General features: G+C 29.9%; 1 protein-coding gene across 3 annotated transcripts in view; it reads right to left on the reverse strand.

Annotated features, from left to right (window-relative positions):
• LOC135143726 (moesin/ezrin/radixin homolog 1) overlaps positions 1-14,799 on the reverse strand; it is a 48,932-nt gene that overhangs the window by 17,155 nt on the left and 16,978 nt on the right. For 2 of the 3 annotated variants that reach the window (XM_064075642.1, XM_064075641.1), the window contains 2 exons: positions 14,442-14,621; positions 826-1,100 (listed from right to left, as the gene is read on the reverse strand). In XM_064075642.1, coding sequence (XP_063931712.1) covers positions 826-1,100; positions 14,442-14,621 — 455 coding nt within the window. Of the gene's footprint in view, positions 1-825; positions 1,101-14,441; positions 14,622-14,671; positions 14,779-14,799 lie in introns of those variants that run through there. The other variant, XM_064075640.1, reaches the window with a different exon arrangement.

Raw genomic sequence — 14,799 nt, forward strand, 5'->3', positions numbered from 1 at the left:
AATTCACAAGTCTCGTCAGCGCAAAAATCTAGGCACTTTGCATACTTTCACCGATCTGAATGTCCCAAAATCTGCTAGAAACGCGTTTCGACACAGGAAATCGAAAAAACGGTGTAATAGCATAAAATAAAATTTGTACTCTCAGAAAAATGAAAATCCCTTCATGCAAAATTTGCAAAATCATACCGCGACCTTGCTTAGTGGGTTAGAGCGAACGCAAAAACCAAGCGAATTAGCTACGATTTTAATTGTTTACGACTGTCTCAACGGTCGGTAAGTACAATAATTCCACAAAATACTCTCCACCCCAAAGCATACCTACTACAGATCGCTGAAGTCGTACTGTTAAAAGAAAAAAAAATTAGCTTTTTTAATACATTCTGATACGAAAAAAATTTCAAGCGTCTACGACTACGAGGAAAAACTGTGACGACATTCCTCTAAGCCGGTTAATTATTTTATCAGTATGTGTAACGTAGATAAGTTTTACAAGCTCCTTGAATGTGTTTGAACGTGACTATAAATAACCCTTTCGTTCTTTGCCTTTTCGCTGCTCAGACTTGTTAAAAATAAACAAAAGTAATAATAAAAATTACACGTTAACACGAATCCTCTCACGTAAATATTGTCAGTGTTAAACGGTCGCAGGAAATTGCCCCCACTATTTTCTTTACGTAATTACTAAAATTAGTAAAATTACTAAAATAGTAACGCTATTATTCACGGCATTCTCTACATAAATACATAAACTCGACTACGTGCATTCACGTGCTTCGCTGTGACTTACGTTATCGCAATTAGCGGCTATTTGTTAAGTATGGTTACCTTTGGGGTAAAAGTCTATCGTTGGCGAGAAAGCCGGCCGAATGCAAAGTCTTGTTGTAATCTCCGTGTCTGGCCTGTACGGCGTATGAGGCTAAAAGGACGGACGTCTCAGGTGGACAATATATTTCATCCGACAAGATGGAATTCTTCACTTGCAAATAAAACAGACGCAAGGTGATGTCTTGGATGAGCTCCTCGGCGACATCTTCGGGGTAAAATTTGGCACGAAACTTGAACTGAAGCGGGTTTTCTTTTTTCACATCTTGGCTCATCACCTAAAAAGAAGATGGTTGTAGCAAGCTGTCGACTTTATCTTTTAGTTTTATAGTTTCGGTATACAAACATTTGCACTGCTAAAAATATTTGTGAGACAGAGAAATGAGAGTTTTTGGTTTTCGCGAAACAAGGAATGCCCAAAATTCGCATCTACGGAGTTTGACTATTGAAATTTGACGATACACTCATAAGTTGGACAACTGGCTACTTTTCTATTTGTTCGACGTGTCGTGACCCCTAGAGTTAAAATTTTTATTACCTCCGAAACTACTGAACCGATTGTTGTATAGGTAAATATTATTTCAACTTCATAATGATACTACTTCCCATGTAGTTTATGAGTCCGTGTTCAATTTAACTCTAGACAAGCAGATTTTTGAAAAAAAAATCTTAATTGTACAACAACAGTTTGCAATTTATGAAACTTCAAAACCAAATGCTCTGAAATTTTGCAAACGTAAAACGTTAATTAAAATCTATTCGTTTATCCCCTTCCAAAAAAAATTTTTGTGATGGAAATACTAACCTGAAACAAACGCAGAGCACGCTTTTTTACATCTACTTAACATTACATACAGATCTTCATTTTAACTTCTAAAAGTTATCATAAAAAAATTAAAATTCGTAAAATCAATTTTATAATTTTGCGAAAAATTTGGATTTACATATTATTTATGTATTTCAATTTACGATTTTTCAATTTTTGGCGTCTCAAAATTTTCGATATTTTGATTTTCACATTTCTCCATCGAGAAATCGAAAAACTGAAACATCGAAATTTCGAAAATTTTTCGATTGTTCAATTTTTCGATTCTTTATTTTTTAAATTTTACATTTTTCAGTTTTATCAGTTTTTCAATTCCCCGATTTTTCAAATTTTCGATTTCTGATATTTTATTTCTCGATTTCTCTGTTTTCCCAGATGTCAGTTTTACGAGTTTTTAATTTTTTGATTATTCGATTTCATGTTTTTTCGACTTCTGGACTTTCCGACTTTTAGATTTTTCGATATTTTGATTTTCCCACTTCTCGATTGTTCGGTTTTCAGATTATCAATTCTTCAATTTTTCTGATTTTTCACTTTTTCGATTCTTCAATTTTTTGATTTCTTCAATTATTCTGATTTTTCAGTTTTACCAAATTTTTCGATTTCTCGATTTATCGAGATTTTGATGTTTCAATTATTTATTTATTTTTTTTACAAATTTTAATTTTTCTAATTTTCAATTTCTCTGTCTTCCCAAATTTCAGTTTTATGATTTTTCAATTTTTTGATTTTGCAAGTTTTTGATTTTTCAATTCTTCGAGATTTCGGTTTTCGATGTTCTAGTTTTGGGATTTTTCAGTTTTTCGATTTCCCAGTTTTTTGATTTTTTCATTTTTCAATTTCTCGATTTTTAAATTTTTTCGATTACTTGATATTTCGGTTTCTCGTTTTTTCAATTTTTCGAATTTTACGTTTTTCGATTCTTTTTTGGGATTTTTTTAATTTCTCGATTTTTAGATATTTTAAGTTCGATTTCTCTATTTCAGTTTTTGGTATTTTGATTTTCCCAATCTCCATTCGTTGCTTTTCAGATTATAAATTCTTTAATTTTTCGATTTTGGAATTTTTCAGCTTTTCGATTTTTAAATTTTGGATTTTTCGATGTCTTGTTTTTTTATTTTTCAGTTTTTTTAATTTTTAATTTTTCGATTTTTCAGTTTTATCAATTTTTGGGGCTCTCAATTAATCGAGATGTCGATTTTTTCGTTTTTTTTTTACAGATTCTAATTTTTGCATTTTGGGTTTTTCTATATTCTAATGATTCGATTTTTAGACCTTTCGATTTCTCGGGTTTTCAATTTTTCACTTTTACGATTTTTTGATTCGATTTCTTGACAACTAGGACTTTCGATTTTTAATATTTTTCGACAATTCGATTATTCAAGGTTTCGATTTCTCAACTATTCAGCATGGAATTTTTCCATTTCCGCATTTTTCAATTTTTCGATTTTTTAAATTTAGATTTTTCGGTTTGTCGATTTCTCGGTCTTTTGATGGTTGAATTTCTCGATGTTTCAATTTTTAGAGTTCTCGGTTTTCCGATTTTGGTTATTTCGTTTTTTCTATATTGTGATTCTTGCATTTTCAGTTCAGATTTTTTGAAATCTCGATTTTCGAATTTTTGATTTTTCGGTTTTTGGATTCTTAGATTTTTCTGATTTTAGGTTTTCCGATCTCTCGAATTATCGTTTTTTAGAATATTTGATTCATTTCTCGATATTTTATTTTCCGATCACTCTAATTTCCCATATTTCAGTTCTACGATTTTTCAACTTTTTGATTTTTCGATGTCTTTTTTCTTCGACTTTTAGGTTTTTCGAAATTTTGATTTTCCCAATTCTCCATTCTTTGATCTTCAGATTATCAATTCTTTAATTTTTTGATTTTGCAGTTTTTGGATTTTTCAGTTTTTCATTCTTCAATTTTTCTTAGATTTTTCAATTTTTCCATTTTTCATTTTTTTGAAATTATAATTTTTTGATTTCTTAAATTTTGGATTTCTCGATTTCTTGTTTTTTTATTTTTCAGTTTTTTAATTTTTTATTTTTCGATATTTCAGTTTTATCAATTTTACGATTTCTCAATTTATCGAGATGTTGATGTTTCGATTTTTCGTTTTCCAATTGTTGGATATTTCGATTTTGAAAATGAAGAATTCAATAATTGAAAAACCGTAAATCTGAAATACGGGAAAATAGAGAAATCGAAAATAACATATCGAGCAATCGAAAAATTGGAAAAACAGGAATTGAAACACTGATATAACTGAAAGTCGAAAAATTTAAAAATCGAAAAATGTAAAATTTAAAATACGAAGGTTGTCCGATGTCTCGGATTATCGTTTTTTAGAATATTTGATTTATTTCTGGATTTTTCAAATTTTCAATTTCTCGATATTTTATTTTTCAATTTCTCTATTTTCCCATATTTCAGTTTTACGATTTTTCAATTCTTTAATTTTTCGATTCTCTTTTTTTCGACTTCTGAACATTTCGATATTTTGATTTTCCCAATTCTACATTCTTCGGTTTTCAGATTATCAATTCTTTAATTTTTGGATTTTGCAAATTTTTCGATTCTTCAATTTTTTGAAATTATAACTTTTTGATTTCTTAAATTTTAGACTTCTCGATTTCTTGTTTTTTTATCTTTCTATTTTTTTAATTTTCATTTTTTCGATTTTTCAGTTTTATCAATTTTTCGATTTCTCAATTTATCGAGATGTTGATGTTTCGATTTTTGTTTTTTTTTTTACAAATACTAATTTTTCGATTTTTGCACTTTTTCGATTTCTGGATGTTTTAATTTTCCAATTGTTCGATGTTTCGATTTTGAAATTGCGGAATCCAATAATTGAAAAAACGTAAAACTGAAATACGGGAAAAACTAGAGAAATCAGAAAATAGAATATCGAGCAATCGAAAATTTGAAAAATCGAGGAATTAAAAAATCCCAAAATTGAGTAAACGAAACACTGAAAATCGAGAAATTGAAAAATTGGAAAATCAGGAATTGAAAAACTGATAAAACTGAAAGTTGAAAAATGTTAAAATAGAAAAATGTAAAACTTAAAAAACGAAAGTTTTCCGATCTCCCGGGTTATCGTTTTTATATAGAATACTTGATTCGTTTCTCGATTTTTCAAATTTTCAATTTCTCGCCGTTTTATTTTTCGATTTGTTTTAGTTTTCCAACTGTTCAATGTTTCAATTTTTCGACTTTTCGGCTTTTCTATTTTTGAATTTTTTGATTTTTTATTTTTTTTCAATTATTGGATATTTCGATTTCTCGTTTTTCCAATTTTTCAAATTTTACATTTTCCGACTTATTTTTTTATGTTTAAAATTTTTCGATTTCTCAGTTTTTCAAGTTTTCGATTCCTCAACTTTTCAACATTTCGGTTTGGGAATTTTTCCATTTCTCGATGTTTCAATTTTTGGATTTTTCATATTTTCGTAATGTCGAATTTTCGATTCTTCCACTTTTGTTATTTTGTTTTTTCTATATCAGGATTTTTGGATTTTCAGCTCAAATTTTTTGAAATCTCCATTTTTGAATTTTTGATTTTTCGATTCTTGGATTTTTGAATTTTAGGTTTTCCGTTCTCTCAGATTATCGTTTTGTTCGAATATTTAATTTCTGTTCAATTTATCGATTTTTCAATTCTTTAATTTTCAATTTTTTTAATTTCCGATTTTTCGCCATTCTTCAGTTTTTGAACCTTTCAGTTATTTTACTTTTCGATTTTTTGATTTTCCGAGTTTTTGTTTTCCGATATATGTATTATTTTCTTCTACTTTTCGATTTTTGAACTTTCGATGATCCGTTTTTTTCGAATTTTCAATTTTTCTACTTTTCGGACTTGTTATCGCTGTTGTGTTGGTAAAAAACACAAATCGCACATCAAAATTTTATACTTTTCCAAAAAAGCGCATTTTATTGGGCTTCGCTTAAACGGAGAGCGAAGTTCTGTCCAAATAACCTTCTACCAATTTTTTGTAGCTTACTGTACAGTTGCACTCAACATATCTAGAGCTAAAAATACCATTGGAATCAGTATACGGATTATAGACCTTTACACGCTAATAAATCTTCTCATTATTTGCAGTTGGAGTGTGTGTTATTATGAAATAGCTAAAACACACTTTAATTGCGTGAAATTATCGACACGTTGGCCTGATTCGCGTCAACTCTAGCCAATAACGGAAGTTTGATTGAGCCGTGGTTTATACAATCGATATGAGATATAAGCGTGAAATATGAATGAATCGGGTGTAATTTCAAATGAGAGTAGTAGTTTATTTGGATTACATCCAAACGATCCCATAATTTTTTTTCGATTTATCTATCGACTACCTCTCGACGCACAGTTTTGCGGCTGCAGCACAATCACTGACCGGAAGTCATGTGAAAATTTAACGGAAACCGGAGTTTATTCCTGCGTCCTTGTACAACAATTTTTACCATAACGGAAAGCGCAACATTTCTAAAATTAGTCGATTTGCATGTCTCTGCTAATCCGTGTAGCGAAATTCTTTTCGTTCTGTTCGTCTCCACATTCAGGTCATTTAACTTTTCCAAAGAGCCAAAGTATAACTCGAAAGTACATAAATTCTGAAAGGTGCGACCGGAATGCCGCAGTGAATGCAAAGAATAACTCTTTACATGCATATTTTCCACTTCAAGTTCAAAGCAAGCAATTGAATTTCTTGAATGGAACTCGCACTCGTTAAAGAGCGAGCGGGTTAGTGACTTTTTTTTTTAAGTAAACACGCAGCTCTAGATAGCGGAAATCGACGTCTCGATTTTACTTTTACAAGGCCACCTGAAAGTCATCTTCTTGGAATACGCAAGTGGCGAGTGGGTCGATTTGTGCGTGATGGTACTGCGTGAATACAATTGTAGAAAAAATGTTGTATAACGTCGGGGGATTTTCTTACGTAAAGAACCGCGTGCAGGAGCACTCAGAACGCTAGAAATCGGTCGTTACGTTGCAAATCTGCAAGGTAACAGTCACAAGGCTGTTGAAAATTGACGATGTTCGATAAATTGTTGGCTTACGTAATAGAAAATAGAAGTGAAAGAAGAAAATCTCCACGAGGATAAAAATAACGCAAAAGTGATTCGTAATTGTCTGTTTTGTTGTTGGTGTTGGTTACGATTTTTTTTAGAATTGTTGCATTCGATGCACCTTGAAAAACTGCCACGCTTTTATGATGATTCACTGTTTGCTTCACTCAGTGCAGCTGAACGGAAAATGTTTTTAGTCAGTCTTTGATTTAAAAAAATTGGTCGAAGGTTATTTCGACCCTTCGCTCCTGAAGGGCAGCTCAACAAATCTCGCTCTTGGAAAAATATAAAAAAAAAATTGTAATTTTTGTTTTTTGATAACCTCTAAAACCAGTGGCGTAAAACAAAACCGAAAAGTCCAAAAATCGAAAGATCGAGCAATCGAAACATCAAAAAATCGAGAAGTCGAAAAATTAAAAACAAAAAACAAAATCATACGTGTCAAGAAATCGAATCAAAAAATTGAATAATCTTACCGATGATTGAAAAATGCCAAAATTACAATGAGGAAAAATCGGAATTCCAAAAATTGAAAAATCGAAACATCCAAAAACTGGAAAATCGAAAATTAAAAAATCCAGAAATTGAAAAATTCCTAAAATTGAAGTGTTGATAAATTGAGATATCGAAAACACCAGGTGTCAGAAATCGAATCAAAAAATAGTAAAAGTGAAAAATTAAAATATCGAAAAATTGAAAAATCGAAAAGTCCAAAAATTTTAAAAGTAGAAAATCCTAGAATGTACCAAGAAATCTAATAAAAAAAAATCGTAAAAATGAAAAATTAAAATATGTATTGAAGAATTGAAAATTTGAAAAATCGAATAATTGAAAAATCGAAAAACCGAGAAATCAAAAAATTGAATAATGGGCAAATTAAAAAATCGGAACATCCAAAAGTTGGAAAATCGAAATATTAAAAAATCTAGAAATTGAAAAATTCCCAAAATTGAAATGTTGAAAAATTGAGAAATCCAAAATCCTAAATGTCAAGAAATCAAAGCAAAAAATCGTGAAAGTGAAAAATTAAAATATAGAAAAATTGAAAAATCGAGAAATCGAAACGTCTAAAAATCGAATATTTGAAAAATTCCAAAACTAAAATGATAAAAAATCAGGAATTCGAAAAATTGAAAAATCGGAACATCAAAAATTGGAAAATCGAAAAATTAAAGAATCCAGAAATTTAAAAATTCACAAAATTGATATGTTGACAATTGAGAATTCGAAAAATTTAACAATTGAAAATTAAAAAACCAGAAATTTAGAAATTCCTAAAATTGAGCAAGTCTTGAAAAATTGAGAAATCGAAAACTTGAAAAATCGAGAAGTCGAAAAATTTTAAAAATCGAAAATCTTAAATGTCAAGAAATCGAATAGAAAAATCGAAAAATTGAAAAATTCCAAAAGTAAAATAAGGACAAATTGGGAATTCGAAAAATTAAAAAATCGAAAATTAAAAAAACAGAAATTGAACAATTCCTAAAATTGAATAAATGTTGAAAAATTGAGAAATCGAAAACTTGAAAAATCGAAAATCCTAGATGTCAAAAGTCGAATCAAAAAATCGTAAAATGAAAAATTAAAATATCGAAAAATTGAAAAACAAAGAAATCAAAAAACAATACATAATCGGCAAATTGAAAAATTCCACAACTAAAATGAGGAAAAATAGGGAATTCGAAAAATAGAAAAATCGGAACATCAAGAATTGGAAAATCGAAAAGTTAAAGAATCCAGAACTTGAAAAATGTGCAAAATTGAAATGTTGAAAATTGAGAAATCGAAACCTTGAAAAATCGAAAAGTCGAAAAATTTAAATATCGAAAAATTAACTTTCGAAAAACAGAAATCAAAAACTTGAATAATGGGTAAATTGAAAAATTCCAAAACTAAAATGAGAAAAAAATTGGGAATTTGGAAAATTAAAAAACCACAAATTGAACAACTCCCAAAAATTGAACAAGTATTGAAAAACTGAGAAATCGGAAACTTGAAAAATCGAAAATCCTAGATGTCAAAAAATCGAATCAAACAATCGTAAAGTGAAAAATTAAAATATCGAAAAATTGAAAAATCGAGAAATCGAAACGTCTAAAAATCGAATATTTGAAAAATTCCAAAACTAAAATGATGAAAAATCGGGAATTCGAAAACTTAAAAAATCAGAACATCAAAAATTGGAAAATCGAAAAATTAAAGAATCCCGAAATTGAAATGTTGAAAAATTGAGAATTCGAAAAATTTATCAACCGAAAAGTAAAAAAACAGAAATTGAAAAATTCCTAAAATTGGGAAATCGAAAACATGAAAAATCGAAGTCAAAAAATTTTAAAAATCGAAAATCCTAAATGTCAAGAAATCGAATAGAAAAATCGAGAAATTGAAAAATTCCAAAATTAAAATCAGGACAAATTGGGAATTCGAAAAATTAAAAAATCGAAAATTAAAAAAACAGAAATTGAACAATTCCTAAAATTGAACAAATGTTGAAAAATTGAGAAATTGAAAACTTGAAAAATCGAAAATCCTAGATATCAAGAAATCGAATCAAAAAATCGTAAAGTGAAAAATTAAAATATCGAAAAATTGAAAAATCGAGAAATCGAAACGTCCAAAAATCGGATATTTGAAAAATTTCAAAACTAAAATGAGGAAAAATCGGTAATTCGAAAAATTGAAAAATCGGAACATCAAAAATTGGAAAATCGAAAAGTTAAAGAATCCAGAAATTAAAAAATTTGCAAAATTGAAACGTTGAAAAACTGAGAAATCGAAACCTTGAAAAATCGGAAAGTCGAAAAATTAAAATATCGAAAAATTAACTTTCGAAAAATCCAGAAATCAAAAAATTGAATAATGGGTATAAATTGAAAAATTCCGGAACATCCAAAAACTGGAAAATCAAAAATTAAAAAATCCAGAAATTGAAAAATTCCTAAAATTGAAGTGTTGATAAATTGAGATATCGAAAACTTGAAAAATCGAAAATCCTAGGTGTCAGAAATCGAATCAAAAAATAGTAAAAGTGAAAAATTAAAATATCGAAAAATTAAAAAATCGAAACTTTGAAAAATCGAAAAGTCCAAAAATTTTAAAAGTCAAAAATCCTAGTTGTACCAAGAAATCGAATAAAAAAATCGTAAAAATGAAGAATTAAAATATGTATTGAAAAATTGAAATTTTGAAAAATCGAAAAACCGAGACATCAAAAAATTGAATAATGGGCAAATTAAAAATCGGAACATCCAAAAGTTGGAAAATCGCAAAATTAAAAAATCTAGAAATTGAAAAATTCCCAAAATTGAAGTGTTGAAAAATTTTAAAAATCAAAAATCCTGGGTGTCATGAAATCGAATCAAAAAATCGAAAAACTGAATAATTAAAATATCGAAAAATTGAAAAACCGAGTAATCAAAAACTGAATAATCGGTAAATTGAAAAATTGCGAAAATAAAATGAGGTAAAATTGAAAATTCGAAAAATTTAAAAATCGAAATATCCAAAAATTGGAAAATCGAAAAATTAATAAATCTGGAAATCGAAAAATTCCCAAAATTGAAATGTTGAAAAATTGAGAAATCCAAAATCCTAAATGTCAAAAATCAAAGCAAAAAATCGTGAAAGTGAAAAATTAAATATCGAAAAATTGAAAAATCGAAACGTCTAAAAATCGAATATTTGAAAAATTCCAAAACTAAAATGATGAAAAATCAGGAATTCGAAAAATTGAAAAATCGGAACATCAAAAATTGGAAAATCGAAAAATTAAAGAATCCAGATATTTAAAAATTCACAAAATTGATATGTTGAAAAATTGAGAATTCGAAAAATTTAACAATTGAAAATTATAAAACCAGAAATTGAAAAATTCCCAAAATTGAGCAAGTGTTGAAAAATTGAGAAATCGAAAACTTGAAAAATCGAAAATCCTAGATGTCAAAAAGTCGAATCAAAAAATCGTCAAGTGAAAAATTAAAATATCGAAAAATTGAAAAATCGAGAAATCGAAACGTCTAAAAATCGAATATTTGAAAAATTTCAAAACTAAAATGAGGAAAAATCGGGAATTCGAAAAACTGAAAAATCATCAAAAATTGGAAAATCGAAAAATTGAAGAATCCAGAAATTGAATAATTTGCATAATTGAAATGTTGAAAAACTGAGAAATCAAAACCTTGAAAAATCGGAAAGTCGAAAAATTTAAATATCGAAAAATTGACTTTCGAAAAACCCAGAAATCAAAAAATTGAATAATGGGTAAATTGAAAAATTCAAAAAAAAAAATGAGAAAAAATGGGGAATTCGGAAACTTGAAAAACCGGAACATCTAAAAATTGGAAAACTGAAAATTTAGAAATCCAGAAATTGAAAAATTTCCAAAACTGAAGTGTTGAAAAATTTTAAAAATCGAAAATCCTAAGTGTCAAGAAATCGAATCAAAAAATCTTAAAAACGAAAAATTAAAACCGAAACGTCTAAAAATCCAGAAATTGAAAAATTTGCAAAATTGAAATGTTGAGAAACTGAGAAATCGAAAATCCCACATGTCAAGAAATCGAATAGAAAAATCGAGAAATTGAAAAATTCCAAACTAAAATAAGGAACAATTAGAAAATCGAAAAACTGAAAACATGGAGAAACGAAAAATTGAAAAATCGAAATACGGAAGCTCAATTGAACTAAATTTTAATCCGGCATTAAAACACCACGTGACCGATTCTACGCCAATCAGAAAAAGCTAAACGCCCCATTAAATGCGTGGCTAACTTAATCTCAATTATAATATTCTATAAACTGACCCTTAAAATAAAAAAAAAAACTGAAAAATTTAAAACCGAAAAACTGCAAAATGTATTTAAAAATTGAAAAATATAAATATCGAACAACTGAAAAATCAAGAAATCAAAAACTTAAAAATTGAAAAAAATCCCAAAACTAAAATTGAGAAATCGAAAAATGGAAAAACTGAAAAATCGAAACAGCAAAACATCGAAAAATTGAAAAATCGAAAAATTGAGGAATCTAAATATTAAAGAATCAAAAAATCGAAAAACTGAAAAATTGAGAAATCTAAAAGTCGATAAACCAAAAAACCGTTAATACAGAAATTGAGAAATCAAAAAATTGAACATTTAGAAACGTCAAAAATTGAGAAATCGAAAAATTGAAAAATAAAAATACTGAAATATTGATAAATTAAAAGTTGAAAAATCGAGGAATGAAAAAGTCGAAAAACAGAAAATTCCAAAAATTGAGAAATCGAAAAATTGTCATTGAAGAATCGAAAAACTGGGATCTCAAAGAATGGAAAAATCGAAATGTCAAAAAATCGAAATATTGAAAATCGAAAAATCGAGTAATCCAAGAAATTTCCATGTTTCGGTTTCTCGATTTCTCGATCGAGAAATGGGAAAATCAAAATATCGAAAAATCAAAGTCGAAAATTCAAAAAATACAAAAATCGACAATTTGAAATATGAGAAAATAAAGAAATCGAAAAATAAATAAAATCCAGAAATCGAAAATTTGAAAAACCGAGAAAGATTTTTCAATCGAGACAACAAAAAGCCAAAAAAAAAATCAACACGGATTCATCCACAAGTACAGGATATTTTATTTCATACAGTTTAAATAACATTTACTAAAGTAAATTTTGGAGATGATGTCATCCTGTCGGGATGATTAACCAAGTTATTTAGCGCTTTGCCATATACATATCCGATAATCTTAATACACTCATAAAATTTGACTTTAATCGCTCCAGTAGGTTCGGAGATTATCTGCCTAATAAAAATCCGGCCAGACGGCAGACAGACGGAAACGGGGACCCATTTCTCCGGACTTTCGGGGTCATGAAACCTCGAGAAAACATAAAAGCACAGTCGCCCGATGGACTCAGACTACAATACTTCCTCAGCTTGCTTGGGACGCAAAAATACGTGTCTATAAACATCCCGGTCTCTTGTTTGAAACTAAACATATCACTTTGAAACGAACAATGCCAAAAAGACGTTGTCAATCAACAATTTCCGGTCCAACCTAAACTGTTCACCCACACGCCGAAAAGCAAACAAATCAAGATCCGTTGCAGAAACCCGCTCTCTTTAATCCCTAATTAATAAAACATCCGAATTTATTTGTTGTGAAGGCGGCACCTATCAAAATAAATCCGTCATTGACGCAAACTCCACCGACCATACATCCGGAACTAAATATAGTCCAGTTCCCAAATTATGGGCAATCGACCAACAAAGTTATAAATATTAATTCAACGCTGTTAATTTTTTTCTCGTTTATGCATACTTACCAGCTCGTTATCGTCGTCATCTTCGATGCTTAAGCGCGATCCGGCTTGTAAATTTTTTATGTGTTTTAGGCAGTTAACGCCTCTTTTTAGCATAGAGTCCGGCTGCTTGCACATTCGAAGAAAGATAAATCGTGTTATGACATTTCCGAGCGAGTCTAGAGGATCTAGCGAATCTGACTTAAGTAGGGTATAAGGCGACTTTCTACTAAACGGAATCAAAAGTGTGTGATTTGTGGCGACACTTTGAAAAATGTTTACAATTTACTTGATTGTGTGTAAATCGTCCTTCGACTGTTATGGCTAAGACAACTGGTGCATTATGGACTCGCCATGACCTATACCTGGACAACTTGTAACGAATGATGGTATTATTGGCATTGACACTTTTCCATACCAACTAGTACGAAGTTAAAAATCATCGAACCTGCTCCGAAAAAGTAACAATTTCGATTAGTAACGAAATTTCTGAATCACGAGATGCGATGATGTGGCAACTGTGGCATTTCTACCTTTATGATTCCATAAACGCGAAGTTGTTGCCCAATGACTAACATTTCGTGCCGCATACTCTTTAAATTAATTTAATTTAGATAATCATCTCGAATTTTGATTCGTCGATTGTTTATTTTGTTCGCATGTTGGCAACCTTTAAGGTCGAACGACGCCTACGACAGGTTGCAAGATTTAGTTGACATAAGCGACACAAAAAACCAAAAAATTGACTAATCGTGATTAGAAAGATAACAATCTGTCGGTACTGATGTGACCCACTGACACAAAAAGTCTATTGTTCACACGAAAATTGATTTTTCTTTACCGATTCCGAGAACGTCGCTTTTATCGGTTGGTTAATAAAATTCAAATATGCTCATATGTGAATCATTCGACGACTTCTGCTAACAATGACGTAATGTCGCCAACCGCTAAAATCGCAATAACAAGCAGCCATTATACATCCTCCGAGATAAAAAAGTGAATAAAACCATTCAGTGACAATAAATTAAGGCAGACATCCTCACAAACCAACAATAAAAGTGAGATCATCTCTTCTCAACGTGTTTGTTAAAAATTATAAAAATCCTTCGGACGTCTAAAATTCGCGACTCGCTAATTTCACAGACTGGAAAGTTTGACGGCTGAGTCACGATAATGCACCTAATTAAAAAATCTATCCCAGTTCTAGTGCTAACTATGCCACCATAAATTCCTCGATTCGGGTGCTATTAAACCCGATAAAATTATTTATTATCGACATATCTACAATACGCCTACACTCGAAACAGATAAAATATTTGACTACAATTACCGAGTCTTACGCAACGATAATCGCGCTAAAAAACACTATCAAGCAACTAAAAAACAACACAGCTTGATAAGGATACCATCGCTGCCACCAGGAAATGTGGTCCTTACCTTCTTGTACAACTTAATCCACGTCAAATCCCCCTTCGAATCGGTGTACTGTAGGCCGAAAAACCAAACTTCTCTTAATCCGATGGTTTTGACAACCTGGTCGAAGAGCTGTTTGCCTGACGTTGTTTGTTGGATTGCGAACTCGAGTTCCGCATCCATGGTGGTCACCCTCACGTTCATCTGAAAACACGCACATTTTAGTGGTTTGTCGCACCCCGAAAAAATAGTACTTTTCGATCGGAGCATTTTCGCTTGAAAATGTACATCGTGTCCGATTTGGAAATTTTCGTCACGAAGACTGAACGCTTGACAAGAACGCTAAAAATATGGCTGTAAAGTGTATCATCTCGGAAAGTTA

This window comes from Zophobas morio, unplaced genomic scaffold (assembly GCF_036711695.1).
Source record: "Zophobas morio isolate AGI-343-1 ecotype UQ-CSIRO unplaced genomic scaffold, CSIRO_AGI_Zmor_V1 ptg000074l, whole genome shotgun sequence".
Lineage (NCBI taxonomy): Eukaryota > Metazoa > Arthropoda > Insecta > Coleoptera > Tenebrionidae > Zophobas > Zophobas morio.